The sequence below is a fragment of the Silene latifolia genome, chromosome Y (genome assembly GCF_048544455.1).
Source record: "Silene latifolia isolate original U9 population chromosome Y, ASM4854445v1, whole genome shotgun sequence".
Lineage (NCBI taxonomy): Eukaryota > Viridiplantae > Streptophyta > Magnoliopsida > Caryophyllales > Caryophyllaceae > Silene > Silene latifolia.
The window spans coordinates 155,409,690-155,425,945 of NC_133538.1; the positions used below are offsets into that span (position 1 = coordinate 155,409,690).

Here is a 16,256-nt window from a genome sequence, read left to right on the forward strand (position 1 = left end):
CCAAAGTAGCCAATTCGGGGCAAAATACTATAAAAACAGTATAAAAATGCATAGAAATACGTGCTGAAATAGGCTAAAAAGACTATATAAAAAGCACGTATCAAATCTCCCCAAACCGAACCTTTACTTGTCCTCGAGTAAACTAAAATGCAACTAATGGAACGGAAATGATAACTCAGAGCTAGCTTAACTTGTCTACTTAAACCAATTTAATGCAACAAAAACCAACAGTTAAAGCTAAGCAGTCAATACGCAAACGAGTTATAAGCTGTTCAGAACTATAGCTAACCTATCGACCTTGCAAGTCCAACAAAATCGGACTCTCTCGTGGTCACTCTTCTCTCATGAAGCAAAGGGTGAATGTTATGTGTAAAAGAGAGAAGAAAAGACAGTCACTCACCTAACTGCGACCTACATAGCATGCATGAAACTAAAATGAAAGACAATTCAAGTACTAATGCACACACTCCAATCAATAACGTCCGTCACAGCCGAGGGCTTATAAATAATTTGGGAATAGTGAGGTTCAGGTGAGAAAGGCAAAACATGTTATGGAAATGTGGAGGTAAAAGCGTCAAGCTAGTTCCTAACAGACCATAGTAAACCATCCGAATCTCAACTGACTAAAAAGCTAAGTACAAGTGCCCTTCATTTGGCACAAAGCTCACTAAACTCAAATACAATCTCCTCAAAAATATAGAATAAGAATGGAGGAGTCAGACGGTCACAAACTTTCCTTTTTCAAACACCGTCTGAAATAACTAACCGAGACAAATCAATTTTTTTCAAACTTTCGTTCTTTTCTCCTGTTCACGTTCAGCTTTTCTTTTTTTTCTTTTTCTTTTTTTTTTTTTTCACTTTCACGTCTTTTTCTTTTTTTTTTCTTTTTCAATTCTTTTTCTTTTATTTTCCCTCCTTCCTCTATTTTCCAACAACTCCCAACACGGAAATACGGGCCAAAATGCAATCGGAAAACTCATACCCAAAAGAACATACTAACTAGCTTGACTAGGCAGGCTTAATTTGGAATGTAGCTAATGGGTCAAAAAGGCAAATTTGGCTAATGTGGAGGTAAATGGGTGAAAAATATAAAGAAAGAGAAATTTGCAAGCACCTCCCTGCATGTGACACCAACCACGAACCCGAATATGTGCATTTGACAAGAAATTGAATGTCATAAAAGTGCAAAAAAAAATGAACATGCTATGCAAGGAGTACTACTCTCAATTCCTAATGAACCGGTCATGAATGTCACCAGTTATAGGGCTCTAAAACTCAGAATTTTTCAAGTAGTTTGCCAATTTTTCAGGTCAAGTCTAAACAGTCAGCTATATTTGAACAGAAACTCATAGACTATGCGTATGACAAAGCTAATAACTATCAAAAGAAGTGCAAGGCTCAAGCAAAAATTCAAGTTATAGTGCATTATCATCATGGAAATCTACCGTTCCGACTCAACCTATATGCAAAAGTAAACGTGAATTTTTTGATTTTTTTGAAATTTTCTAATTTTTTTTTTTTATTATTTTTTTAATGAAATAAACAACAATGCAAGCTGAAAAATAAACGTGAATGCAAAAACAAATGCAAATGCAGACTCAAAGGATGCAATACCCTCCCCAAACCAAAACGGACAACGCCCTCGTTGTCCTCCAGCATACACCAGCAGATATATACAGGGGAACGGGAATATACAACCAATAAGAAAATAAAAACAATAAATAAAAGGAGACAAAATAAAAGAGTAAGAGATACATACAAAATACGAACTTCCCCAAACGAGCCAGAATACTGGGGAAGTGAGTAGATCAGTAGCTACTCATCGTCGTCGTCGCCGTCACTGTCACGGACGTCCTCCACCCTGAACTCCGGGTCTCTCTCCTCCTCTCTCCTCCTCTGCTCCTCAGCGCGAGCTCTCTTCATAGCCACCTCAGGGTCCTCGTCCTCGTCCTCCTCCTCCTCAGACACCGGGTACCCCTCAAGTGGGTACCTGTAGAAGGAAGGGTGTGGCCAACCCTCTGGGATCGGACGGCGTCACCGTAAGTGGTACTCGTACAGAGGATGCAAGGCTAGAGCCAAGTCCCTCTCCATACGAGCCTGACGCTCTGCAACCTCAAGCAACAGACCATAAACGGTGCCCCCTTGGTCCAGGACCGCGAGCGCCACAAAGGGAGGAGGTGGTACGAAAGTAGCCGGTAGGTCCGGCTGAGTCTGTGTCTGGTAAGTGGGAGTGGGAGTAGGAGTGGTAGTAGTAGTGGGAGTAGGGGTCGGTACGGGAGTAGCCGTGGAAGGCTGGGTACTCCCTGAAGGTGTAGACCCCTCTCCGGTCTCAAGACGCCGCTTCTTGGCGCCGGGTGCAGTGGGAGGTGGTCGGCGTGGAAGGTGAAGGTCAGGCAGTGGTGGCAGGCGGGCGCCCCTAGCAACAGTTGGAAGGGGCTCTAGACGGGGGAGAGTCTCACAAGGTAAGTCAACAGACAGGAAGCCGTCAATCTTCCATGTCTGGTAGTCTGGGGTCAGTCAATGCTGAGAAAGCATGGCATCCAGACTCAGTAGCCTCTCTCCCTGGAGGTACTGCAAGTCACGAGGCCAAACGGGGATGAGGGAATGGGCAAGAATGGTGGCTATGGCCCCCGCAGGCAATGGTTCCTGTCTCCTTCTTCCCCTGGCTCTGAAGGTACTGGGCGGTCAAGTAGGCTATGTTGAGGGTAAAATGACCCTCACAGTCGATGTTCAGATAACCGCCCAGGATGGAGAGCTCGGTGTTTGTGATGTTGTTCGGCTCCTTTCGGCCGAAAATAGTGCTCCCCATCAGTCTAAGGAAACAACGGACAGCGGGGAGGTGGACCTGTTGAGCTTTCGCACGAAAAGTGGTGTGGGCCAGGGTCCTCCAAAGCTGACGGAAGACCCTCATAGGGGCGGCAATCGCGCCCGTAGAGGTAAGGCCAAGTAACCTACCAAACTCCCCTAAGGTCATCGGAAAGGTCCGGTTAAACAACCGGAAGGACACTGAAGAACTAGTGGGGTCAGCATCATGTGCCCCTGAGGAGAAGGCAAAGGAGCTGAGAAACTCGAGGCTCAGCTCCAGAAAAGTGTGGCCGCCCATAGTGATGAGCCCGGCCATCCCCGTGCCCCGTAGTAAGTCACAAACCGACTCGTAAATGCCGAGTCTCACAAGTGTCGATTTCTCTAGAAATCGGGAAGGAACATGCACACAGCCTAGCAGGTCATAAAATTTCTTACGATGTAAGGCGTTAACAAAATGTACCTGTGGATAATCTGGGTGGGAGTCGAGGGAAGTGTCCCCTCGGACTGTGACTGTGCCAGAAGTAGAAGCAGCAGCTGAAGCAGAAGCATTTGAACTAGAGGTGGCTGGGGCTGGCGCAGAACGAGACTATCTATGACCCCGGCCTCTGGAACCCGAAGTAGTAGCCCGTGCAGTGACGGAGTGAGGGATCAGGGCTGCTCTGAAAGCAGCTGCGGCTGCTGGCGAGTCCACCACAGGAGTAAAAGCAGTGGTTGGTGTAGGAGTAGTGGCTGCTATGGCCACAACTAAAGAGGAACTAGCAGCAGTGCTAGCAGTGGTGGTGACCGTAGAGGAAGTGGCAACCTGAACTGAGCTAGCAGAAGAGCTAGCTGGGGCAAAAACTGTACCTGCAGCTGAAACTAGGAACACTAGGGCTGCATTAGTCACTAAAGTGGAGACAGTGGCAACAGCAGGGGCCACTGTCTCAGATAGATACGGACTAGAGGACGAACTAGTAGAAGGTAGAGAGCTAGAATCCATCCTGTATACAAAGGGTAAGGGGTATGATAAGAAACAGCGGCTAATAGTGGCTAAAATCAGCACGAAAAACCAGCAGAAACAACATGTGGAGCCCCTACCAGTCGAAAATTTTGACTTACAGCATACAATTCCCAACAGTTCCTCAAAAATTTCGAAAAACACCATGTAAACAGCAGTAGGGGACGGGATAGCAGGTAATAACAGCAACAATTAACAACAACTGAGGTTAATTAAATCATGGCAGATTATAAACCCGTCTGACAGTCGAAAAACTCGACTGAAACAGCCCCTAATCGCGAAATCTCGCGCAAAATTTGAACTAAGCATGCAAAAACAGCGAGGAATGGGGATAGACCAACAAGTAAGACAAGTAAGGGCAAATAAAGACAAGTAACGTCGAAAAATTCGACCAATAATGATATTCAAACCCTAATTCCAATTTTTCTCATAAAATTCAAAATAATCGAAATTAAAATGCATAGAGAATGAAGGAATCACTTACTTGATGATAGAAATTCTACAAAAGCAATTAATCTTCAAAGAAAAAGCACGAAAACGCGATTTGTCGATCGAAAAACCGCAAACCCTAGACCCTCTTTAAAACCGTGAAAATGAGCACAAATTAAGGGGAAATTAGGGGGCTTTGAAAGATTAATAAGTAAGAAATAGATTATAGGAGGCGGATTTGGTAATTAGGCAAGAAAACTTGGGATTTGGGGGAGCTTTCAATCGCAATTAGGGAAGGGGTTAGACGAAAATTGGGGAAAATGAATTAGAAAACAAAATAATAGAGTGTAAGGAACAACTCCCTGCGTCTTTTGCATTTTCACTCGATTGAGTGGTTTTAAACCACTCGATCGAGGACTTTTGATGATCCAGTTACTCGTTTTGGGCTACCCCAAGTCATTGTATTTGACCACGGCCGAGAGTTTTGGAGCGACATGGTGATGAATTGGTTAGAAGAGCTCGGTATCAAATTTGCATACTCCTCCGTCTGCCACCCTCAGAGCAACGGGCAGGCGGAGGCAGCTAATAAAACAATACTGAACGGGTTGAAGAAGAAGGTTGAAGATCTAAAGGGAAGATGGGCTGATGAACTACCCGGCGTCCTGTGGTCCCTTCGAACCACGGAGAAAGAAGCAACAGAGGTGCGATCCATTCCACCTAGTCTATGGGTCCGAGGCCGTCCCGCCAATTAAAGCGGCGGTGCCGATATTCGAATACAAACCTTTAACCCGGTCGAAAATGAAGAAGGCCCGAGAGCCTCCTAGACCTGGTCGAAGAAAGTCGAGATACGGCACGGCTCGAACTTGGGTATATCAAAACCGAATGAGAAGAGCCTACAACCGTAGGGTCCACAAAAGGGACTTGAGAGTAGGAGATCTAGTCCTGAGAAAGTCGGCCGCAACCAACAAAGGAAACATCCATGGTAAGATGACGGCCAACTGGGAAGGACCCTACAGGGTGGTTGAAGAAAGGGGGCCGGGGACATACCGGCTGACAGACATGGAGGGTGTGCCTCTAATGAGCCACTGGAACACAGACAACCTTAGGAAATATTTCGTATAGCGGCGGAGGTGTCCGAGACCGTTGTGGGCACCCCAACGCGTGATTATATCTTATGAAGAGTGATCCAAGTTTTCCATCGAAATGCTTGTCCCCTCCGTAGTCGTACCAAAGTAGACGCCATGGCCAAAGCCGGTCAGTCACTACAAATGCAGTTGATACTCGCGAAAGCAACCAACATGCTTAAGAACGTATAAGTACAGTTGAGAAACGCAAATCTGACTGCCTCGGCCAAACCGGAGTGGCGAGAGAAGCGATCAATATGTCTATAGATACGAATGCAAATCGAGCCGTAACCTCGATTGCCTCGGCCAAAGCCGGAGTGACGGGAAACGACCGATATGCTAACATGTTTACAACAGCAGTTGGGAAGCGCAAATCTGACCGCCTCGGCCAGACCGAGAGCGGAGGAGGAAGCGACCGACATGCCAACATGTTGCTGAGCAAATTGGGAAACGTGAACCTTGCTACCTCGGCCTGTTCACGTGCAGCAGAGGGCACGACCAATATGCTAAAAACGTTTAAGTACAGTTGAGATACGCAATATAATTGCCTCGGCCAAGCCGAAGGTAAAACAAAAAAGCGCTCAATATGTTTAAAAACGTAAGAAGACAACTGAATGGAGGATGAGATCAAAGCCTCGGCCAAGCCAAAGGCTAATAAACAAACTTCATTGAAAATGTTTACAAGTGAGACAAAATAAAGTCGACGGCCGTCCCCATATTGATAGCCTAAACTCAACCTACCAAAGTTTAACAAAAAAGAAGGAACAACAAAAAATTACAACATTCAGACTTGAAGCGCCAAAAGGATGGCAGGGAGGAAAGGCTCAAAAGTTAGCCCCCGAACAGCTGAAGCTGTCCAAAAGACCAGGTGAATCTGGTGACGACTGCCCGTCTCCCTATGCTTGTTGCCGCTCGCCACCGGCAGCAGCAGCAGCATCACCATCGGTGGGCAGCCCAGAGGACGACTTGGCAGCTTCACGTGCCTTTGCCCTCTCAGCCTCCTCTCTAGCCTCTTTCACCTTAGCATCATGGGCAGCCTTCGCCGCCTTCGCCTCGGCCACGGCCTTGGCCTCCTCCGCAGCCGCCTTCTCATCCAGAAGTCTGTCAAAATATTGCCACGGAAAAGTGCCTTCAGGAAGGAGCTCCTTAATCGCATCCCTTGTAGCATCTTCAGCTTGGTCCCGGTACCGGGCACACATTTCAAGGATGATGACGGTTTTCAGCAGCTCAATATCCTTCTCCCTCTGAGCAAGGATAGCCTTTGTGCCCTTATGTTCCTTCGCCTCGGCCAAATGCAGGGTCTTCCATCTTTCCCTCTGCTCAACCATGGCCTTATAACCGTCCTCAAGTTTGTTTCTCTCCTCCCGCAACTTAGCGGCATCAGCCAACGCGGACTCAACCTTAGCTCTCTCGGCCAGGACCACCTTCTCAGCGTCCTCCTTAAGCTTTCGCTCAGCGAGGAAGTCCTGCTTCGCCTTCTTGGCCTCCTCCCTAGAAGCGGCAAGCTCAAGTCTAAGCCATTGGAGCGAAGGGGCAGTTTGAGCCACGAGTTTTTCTTGCTCGATAAGATGAGTGCCGGCAACTTCAGCCCACTTCACCAGCCTTTTGGCCAACCTAATGCCGTCCGCCCTGAGCTGAACGAAGGAAGTCTTCTCGGACGAGGTGTCGGCGGCGACATTTTTGTCGCCCATCTGCACAGGCTGCTTCTCCAATTGTCGTTCGGTGGAAGCAACAGCTGGCGACGGTTGATCTAGAAAAAACCCAGACAAAGCGTCCATATCAACATTCATCGACATATCAGAAAGCCTGTCATCAGGAATGCATAAGGAACCTGCTAAATCCGAGCCATGGGTTAGATCTCCTTATCTTTCCCTGTAGGCTGACCCCTCCTCTTTCCCTGCCTCGGTAATAGCAGCAGCAGCAGACGTTGTTTCTTTCCTCTTATTTGAAGGAGGAGGACCCTCCAGAACGGTGAGGTCCTCGTCAACATTGACGACCTCCTTATCTTTTTGGACTATGGGGATTGGAGATCGAGTTGGAGTTGACGGCGTAGCCGCCGTAGACATTGCTTTTGGTCTCCGGCGCGGCACGTTACCGCCAATCTCTGCTTGAGTCGCCCCCACATCCATTGCTTTCAACGCCTGCTCCATGAGTTCGTGCGGGGCCTGCTTGCGATCACGCGACGCGGCCTTAGGGTGCAGTTCAACAACTCTCCTTTCCTGGTCAAGTCCCAACTTGCTTAGGATGGAGACAGTGAGATCCCGGCCAAATCGATCTTCAAGAAACAAAGCAGGAGTTAAGCGAAAGAAGTAAACCAAGGCTCAAATATCAAAGCATAAAAGCAAAGGGGGGCCTCATACCGACCCCACTCACCCTGGCTGAGGGCCGGTATGAGGCCGACGTGACAAAGCGGCTCGTCTTGAAGGACGATCTGCATCGGGGGCATCCATCCCTTCGGCGTGCCATCCTTCTCAGCTTCAAACATGCTCATTGCCCGCACTTCGTCGTCTTTAAGATAAACCTTCTTGGCGTCCATCTTAATCTTATTACGGGAGACATATCTTTCATGCTCCCCCCGACTCTCACACAAAAAAATGACGCGGCGCTGGAAGGACCGGGGCAGTGGATAGTCCTCCGGAACCTCGACATATACCCACCGCCCCTTCCAGTCTTTGCAGGATGTTAGCTTGGAGACGGTCACGTAACCCGGCTCGGTCTGCACGCTGTACCACCCCATAACGCCTTGGGTAGACAGCCGAAGATGGTGGAGCCGGCGGAAAAGGTTCACCGTTGGGGCCAACCCCTTAAAGAGACAAAACCATACGAAGCCAATAATCGTCCTAATGGCCAACGGGTGCAGTTGTGCCACGGCGACATTCATGGCTTTGATTATGGATGAGACGTGTTCATTAAGAGGATAACGGAGCCCATACTCCAGATGTCTAATATACACGCCTATACAACCTTCGGGAGGGCAATAGACTGCCTGATCACCCACAGGGACAATAATTCTATACCCCCTGCCGAAGTTGTAGTGGTCTTCGAAAAGTTCAGGCCCGGAGACAGAAGCGAACTTGTTCGTCCAAACGCGAGCAGGTTTAATCGAGCAGGCTTCGCCGTGCCACAAGTAATGTGGCCTCTCTGAATCAGATCGGGTCTCTTCCTCCTCCTCATCATCAAAATCCTCGAGATATTTCTCGTCGATTTCAGGAGAAGGCGACTTGCGACCCCCGAACCCTAGCGGGCAGACAACCAGTGGCTCCTGTTCATCAGGATGCGGCGGTTCGCCCCCCGGGGTTGAGGTACTAGGCGGAGCGTCAGCAGCAGATATGGTGGCAACGAATACTTAACAAATAAAAGTTGGGGAAGAATTTGTTTTTACCTTGAAAGAAAGTGTTAGGCCGAGTTACGCTTCGAAAATTAGAGAGAGAAAACTCTTCGAAAACTAGAGAGAGGAAATTTTTCTTGAAAATAAAATTTGCGCAGCAAAATGAGGGGCACACTGCTCTATTTATAGAGCAAAATCCATTCAGTGGACCAATCAGAGCAAAGCCCATGAAACGTCAACCAATCAATACCAGGCCACGTGTCAAGCATGCAACCACAGAAGGTCAATCGACATACAGTGACAAATCTTCTTCGACACGCTCCTTGGTATCTACTTGCCCACGGCCAGCTGATCAACCAAGCTTGGCAGCATCGGCCGGGGGCAATCAAAAGCATACGGCACTCCCAACCTTGGTCTCGGCCAGCGCCATTTTCTTTTCCACATTCGATGTCCATTACACAACAATGTGGAGGGGGGATATGGTACGGCCTGAACAGGACGAAGCCGAGGAAGAAGTTCGACATGCGCAGAATACGCTAAACACAGATCGAAGGTCCATACCACGGCATAGACTACGCTGGGGGCAAATTGATGGGGCATATTCTGCACCCGCTGACCAAGTCAACATATTGACCAAGGTCAAAGCTAAAAGACAACAAGTCAAAAGAAAACGACCTAACCGACAAAGCTTGTCGGCCTGTCACTTGGGTCTCGGCTCGGCAACTAGCCGGCCGAGAGGCATATCCGTGTACTCGAATCCGGTCCCCTCGGCATGGAGTCAACCAGGCCTGCCAGCCTGTCATGGGTCCCTCGGCCGAGGGTAAGACAGTCTTTCTACCTGTTACGCCACTTGGCCACTTGGCCACTACGTGACAAAAGGTGAAAGTCTATAAATACTCCACATCTCTCATTGAGAAACCAACTGGAATATCTGGTATAAACTCTCTTATCTCTCTACAATATACTTTTGCCAAGTTAAACATACAACTTATCTCTCTAAGTTTACTGACTTGAGCATCAGAGTGAGTACGCTCGGCCCCCAAGCCGAGCCCTCAGTTTGTTCATCTTTACAGGAAATAGTGAAAGGAAGAGACGAGCAACGACATCATTCTACAAGCTCAAGTGGTCACAATCCTGCTCCGGAATTACACCCGGAACATTGATGATATTGGTGTCCCTGACAACAATGAGACTGTTAGGGTTAAGAAGAGAAGAATGGAGATAGGTTGTACAGAAGGGAATATTATACTAGATGGCTATGATGCTTCTGAGAAGAATGAGAACATGACAGATGTGAGTAATACAAACGACAAGAGTATAAATGAGCATAATCTGGTTGACAGTGGTGACACTACCAAGGGCGAAGTCATCAACAATGAAAATGTTCATGAACATGAAAGAAGTCAACCAGAGTCTCTGAGCATCCTTGCAAATCGTAATTTACTAAGCACAGATACATGCATTATTACTCCGCTTACTGAGTTTCAGAATTGCATTGCTGATTATGTGTCGTATAGTAGAGGAAAACATACTGATTTAGCCAGGTATATATATATATATATATACTAATGTACAATATTTAAATTTAAAATGTTCTGTATCCTGTTTTGTGTTAACACTGGTAGTCCTGAACCAGGGAACTTCTTGTGCATGTGGGTGAAATTTCTCTTCGGTGTATTGAAATGGCAACGCTGCGACAATCTAAATATTTAACGAGTGATGTGATTGATTGTTGGGCAAAACTTTTGAATGCCAAGGAATCTAGAAGAAACTCTTCCGAGCCTTATCGATTTTTTTTCACCACATCCACTACTACAAATCCAGGCAACTACAACGCCCCTTTAACAACGATTATTCACGAAAATCACAATAGACGTTGTAGAATGTATGGCGCGAATTTTACTAAAATCAATTACAACGGGTATGGTTATAAAAACCGTTGTTATTAGTTTTAACAACGGGTCACACATGCACAACCGTTGTTAATAATTTGGCGCAAAATTGGCGCAAAGTTAGTGAAAAGTAATCACAACGGTTATTTTTGAAACCTGTTGTTAAAACTTATTTAACAACGGGTGTTTTTTACAACCGTTGTTAAAACATATTTCACAACGGTTGTTGTTTAATAACCGTTGTCAATACCTTCCATACTATAAAACACACAAAATGTAAGTCTGCTGCACCACAAAACACAACCCTTAATACACAAACACAAACACAAACGGACAAACAAACACAAAACACACACTCTCTTTCTCTCTTTCTCTCTTTCTCTCTTTCTCTCTTTCTCTCTTTCTCACTTTCTCATCGTCGCTTCTTCTCGCCGTCACTTTGTTGATTTCATCGTCTATTACGTTACGTATTTATTAGGTAAATCTCGCCGTCCTTTGTTAGTTTCATCGTCATTATTTTATTTTTCTATTTATTTCTTTTGCATGTATGTGTTTTTATCGACCATTATGTTATTTGTTTAAGTATTGTTCGCATAATTAGTTAGTAAAACAATGAAGAAGCAAGATGAAGAAGCAAGATAAACATAATTAATATATATATATATATATATATATATATATATATATATATATATATATATATATATATATTTATAAATACATAAATTAAAAAAAAAAATTACATATATAAAAATGCAATTCTTATATTTTCATAGAGGATCTTATTCTGCTCTATCGTATCCGTCCTCTCCTCCTTGGCTATTTGGAGGTTCCGTTCAGCAGTTGCTATATCGTCATATAGCTGCAACTGCTGCTGCTCCGTCAAGCCATCTTCTTTGGCGTGCTTCAGTGCGGATCGAGCATCCGCAAGGTAGCTCCTGAAACTTTCCTCAATATGGAGGAACCGGCGGATGAAGTTGTTGTTCTCGATCATGGTAAGAGTCTTAAGGATGAAATCATTCATTTTGTTGGAGTTTTTGGAGTTTGTTTTGAAAGATTAAGTAGAGTTTGTTTTAGCAGTTAGGGTTTGGAGATGAATATATTGAGATAATGGAAATGTTAGTTGAGATAATGCAATGTATTTATACTAAGCAATGTGTGGGTTGAGTTGCTTTTTAATTAATATATATGTTAGGAAGTTGTGCCATAATCATCATCATATCTCTCAATAATGCTGCTTCAAATCTTATTACTAACCCTTCTCATTCCATATTATCCGTTCATATGTACAGTGATGTCAGTAATAATGCATGCATCGGAATTCTAACGGGCCGTAATTATGCATGCATCTAGTAATATTTAATTTATTTATTTTTTATTTTTTAAGAACAAACAACAACGGTTATTTACAAACAACCCGTTGTCTTTAGTTATAACAACGGTTTTGTATATTAAAACCCGTTGTTATAACTTTCCCCCCAAAATTGAGTCACACTTTCCACAACGGATTTTTATACTTAAAACCGTTGTTAATATTTTTAACAACGGTTTACTTAAGAAAACCAACCGTTGTTATAACCTTTTACGACGGACGCTTTAACAACGTCCGCTTTTTTATATAACAACGGTTTTTGACCGTTGTTATAGCCTGTATCTGTAGTAGTGAGCTGTGTCTGTAAGTCAAATATTTATATAAACTTATTTCAATAAGTAAATTTTGTAATGTTTTTTCCCTTGATTAACATCAAAAACTTTACTTGTCTTGCATACAGATGATGCTTCATGGAGAACTGGACACTGTTGAAAATTTTATCGTGATTAAGGATATAATGAAAGAAGAGTTTACCCAATTCTCGGTTAACCCAGATAGAATTGATTTGGTTAGCATTGACAATATACACTCTTTCTGCATGTTATATTTAATTTGCTTGTTGCCTAATTAAATCTTTTAAAATCTACAGTTCTTCTTCCCAGTTATATATAAAAGGCATTACCATTTACTAGTCATTGACAGCAACAAGTATAAGTTCATCATCATTGATAATGTGCATCGTGACGGAAAACCAGAAGAATTTTTCCACGATAGACCACTGTCTTTTGTAAGATTCTATGCTCTCTTTTGCTTAACAGCACTACATACTGTTCTTATTCATTATTGTGAATGTACAATGACTTTACATAGAGTGTACCTTCCCCAAAAATTTTGTGTCTGTCTTAATTTTCTAATTTTTGTGATATTGTACCTCATAATTATTAGTGTCCTAATGTTTTCTTGCACCCCTTCTCCGCCAGCGTAATGTTCTAGCAGAATACTTGAAAGACATCGGTGTTTCAAAGGTAAAAGTTGATCGCATTAAAAAACTGCAGCCTATTCTTACAAAGATGAAGTAGAGAAACAACACTAACAAGACTGATTGTGGTGTTTACGTTATGAGACATATGGAGACATTTAAGGGTAATCTAAATTGCACCTGTGGGCTTAAAAAAGGCGATGTGAGTTTCAGAAGTAATACAATTATTTTTAATACATAATTCAGTACACATTTTTACATGTTCTAATCCCTTGTTTTCTTTATTTTGCTAGGATGCTCCCCTACTGATTCTGCGGAAGAAATACATTTCATATATGATTTCAACAGAAGGCAATGTATGTTTTGATGTTGTACTAAAGAAGGCAATGGATTTCCGTTCAAACCCACTGCCATGGGAAGAATATGACGATGAAGATGAGGAAGATGCTGAACTGAAGCTGTAAAAACTTTTTTTAGTTTCGTTTGTGACATGTGTGTGAGTAATGTAACATATATTGAGGAAGCTGCGAGTCGTACAACCTGAAGTTTGAAAAAATTTTAATTCAAGAGAGTGTTATATTCCGGAAACAAATTTCAATAAAGTTTATTATGTTCTTGCTGAACAACAATAATGTATATTGTGAAAAACGTCTTAAAATTATTGTACTCTGGGAAAACAATTACAATCAAGTTGATGATGTCCCTGCAAAACAACAATAATGAACCTTTAATACAAATGTAATATACTTTGGCTATAAGAGTAATGTACTTTGGCTATAAGAGTAATGTACATACAAGCCTTTAAGAATGTTCCTTGCAGAACAACAATAATGATCCTTTAATACAAATGTAATATACTTTGGCTATAAGAGCAATGTACTTTGGCTATAAGAGTAATGTATATACAAGCCTTTAAGAATGTTCCTTGCAGAACAACAATAATGAACCTTTAATACAAATGTAATATACTTTGGCTATAAGAGTAATGTACATACAAGCCTTTAAGAATGTTCCTTGCAGAACAACAATAATGATCCTTTAATACAAATGTAATATACTTTCCCTATAATAGTAATGTACTTTGGCAGTAAAATCGAATTGTGCATACAAGCCTTTAAGAATGTTCTCGTAGTGTATATTATGGATGTCTATCCTTGAATCAAAAATTTGCACCTTCCACTTCGTTATCAGATTCATCTTCTTCATCGTCGTCCTCCACATCATCAGATTCATCTCCTTCATCGTCGTCATCTTCATGGTAGTATTTGGTGAATATGCAACAAAATATAAATTAAATATCTGATTTTATAAGGAGAAAATGGCCAAAATGAACAACTAAATTGATAATAGATTTAATGTTAACCAAATATACATTGCTGAAATTTTCATCTGTGCCTTTAGAATAACCATAATGTTCATTGCACAAAGAGCTTATGTGCCTCCATATAAGATTGATGATTTTGGAAGGTAAACACTATGCGCTATGCTTGTATAATTTAATAATTATTTAACATTAATGTAATATGATTTAAAAAGAAACCAAATTATACATACCTGTCAGATGGTTTGTTTCTTTGCAAGTCCTAGAGTTGTGTCCTTGGTGGCCACATGTTTTGCAGTACCTCTTCTCTTTTCCTCTCTTCTTTAGGGCTTTTAACATTTGTGATTCAATTCTCTTGCCCTTGGTCCTACCCTTGTTTTTAGATTTTTTAGGAACATGAATCACCAACTTCTCAGGTATTTTGCAGCCCACGTACTTTTCTATTTCTTTCATCTTGTCTTTCTAGTTTCTTCTTTGCTGGTACACTTCTGTTACTAATCATATCCAATCTAATATCTCTCAGTTTTTCAATCAAAAGCTTCATGTTTTTATCATCACACTCAGCTACGCTGACACAAGAATAAACCTCTTGCCACAGCTCAGTACTCAAACTTTTCCGGTCAGAAAACTTTTGAGAGGCATCTATCAGTTTGCCATCTTTGTCAAAGACATGCTTACTCATTGCAGCTTTCGTCCATCTTTGCGTTATGTACTGTTCTGGTATTTTCTGAAAATCTTGGTTGTGTAGAATCCAAAGGCAGTGCCTGCACAAGAAGCCAATTCTCTAAAACATAGAATAGGAACAAGTGATCACCATGTTATCTGGTGAATATGCTACGTTCCATGACATATTTGGCATCTGCAAGTATGTTAGAATATATATTTTTGTCTCATCAATCTTCTCCACATCTTTAAAATGGCAATCAGACAAAGCTGCAACCAATTCTGTTTGGAAGTCTTCGAAAATGGTGTGCGAGTACATTTCAGAAGCATGGACTTCAAGGTTTGACTTTGTTTTCCGTGGGATTTCAGAGTGTTTGTTGTCACTGTTCAATTTGGACTGCTTGTGTCTTTGTGCTTCCAAGGAATTCTCATAGAACACACAAAACTCAACAAGGGTCAAATGAGGTGTGAAGAACCTGTCAAAGAAACTGTTTTCACTCTCAGACCTAGAAGTAACCCTCATCAAGCCAGACATTGAAACATCTTTAAAATAGGCAGGGATCCACTGTTCCCTGAGATCGTACAAATCGAAAACCACTCGTGTTCTACAAGTTGATAATCAGTCATTATCTTCCCCCATTGTTCTTCGAATTCATCAGGCTCAAGTTGGTTGTTCCAAACACACCTATTGAGCCTGGTCTTAAAATCCTCATCTTGAAACAGTTGATAACTGACTTTCTCTCTTAGTTTCTTCATTATGTGCCACATGCACAGTCTGTGTGTTGACTCCTTAAACACTTCCGGGACTACCGACTTCATTGATTTGTCCTGATCAGTAATTATAATTATCGGTTGGCACCCACCCATTGCTTCCAAAAATGTCTTGAACAGCCATGTATAACACTCAATACTTTCATCACCTATCAAACCAGCTCCAAATGTTATGCACCTTTTGTGGTGATCAACTCCTGTGAAAGGCACAAACACCATATCGTACTTGTTTGTCCCATATGTAGCATCGGCTGATAAAACCTCACCGAACAAATGTAGTTCTTTATGCGGATCGGATCTGCCCAAAACACTCGGCCAGGCACTTGTTTTCATCTACTATAAAATCAAAGTAAAATGAACTGCATGTGTCTTTTCTCCCAATAAGATTTTCGACAAACATTTGTGCATCAAAATTACCAATGTAGGTTTTTATGTCCCTGACAAAGTTTTTGAAATCAACCTCAGTAGCCCCAATGTTGTCGTAACCTCCACACAGCTCCTTCCAACCTCTATAGGCTTTCACACCACCTAGTTTTAGCACCTTTACCTTTGTGACGAATTGCTTCTGTACCTCTGTCATTTTTCGGTTTCCTTTCAAGAATATTGTAGATTCAGGCGAAGCAAGTGGATGGTTA

General features: G+C 42.8%; 1 protein-coding gene across 1 annotated transcript; it reads right to left on the reverse strand.

The window, feature by feature from the left end:
* Nucleotides 1-13,524: 13,524 nt before the first annotated feature.
* On the reverse strand, nucleotides 13,525-15,840 carry LOC141629224 (protein FAR-RED IMPAIRED RESPONSE 1-like). The gene is made up of 4 exons (XM_074442260.1): nucleotides 15,536-15,840; nucleotides 15,036-15,422; nucleotides 14,624-14,951; nucleotides 13,525-13,569 (listed from the first exon to the last, which is right to left on the reverse strand). The coding sequence occupies exons 1-4, from the start codon at nucleotides 15,838-15,840 to the stop codon at nucleotides 13,525-13,527; spliced, it is 1,065 nt and encodes a 354-aa protein (XP_074298361.1).
* Nucleotides 15,841-16,256: the final 416 nt, after the last annotated feature.

Coding starts and splice junctions, on each gene's coding strand:
- LOC141629224 (XM_074442260.1), bottom strand. CDS start 15,840: ATGGTGTTTGTGCCTTTCACAGGAGTTGATCACCACAAAAGGTGCATA. Junction 15,423..15,535: donor TTTAAGACCAGGCTCAATAG/GTGTGTTTGGAA, acceptor GTACGATCTCAG/GGAACAGTGGATCCCTGCCT. Junction 13,570..14,623: donor AAGATGAAAGAAATAGAAAA/GTACGTGGGCTG, acceptor GTTGTTTTGCAG/GGACATCATCAACTTGATTG.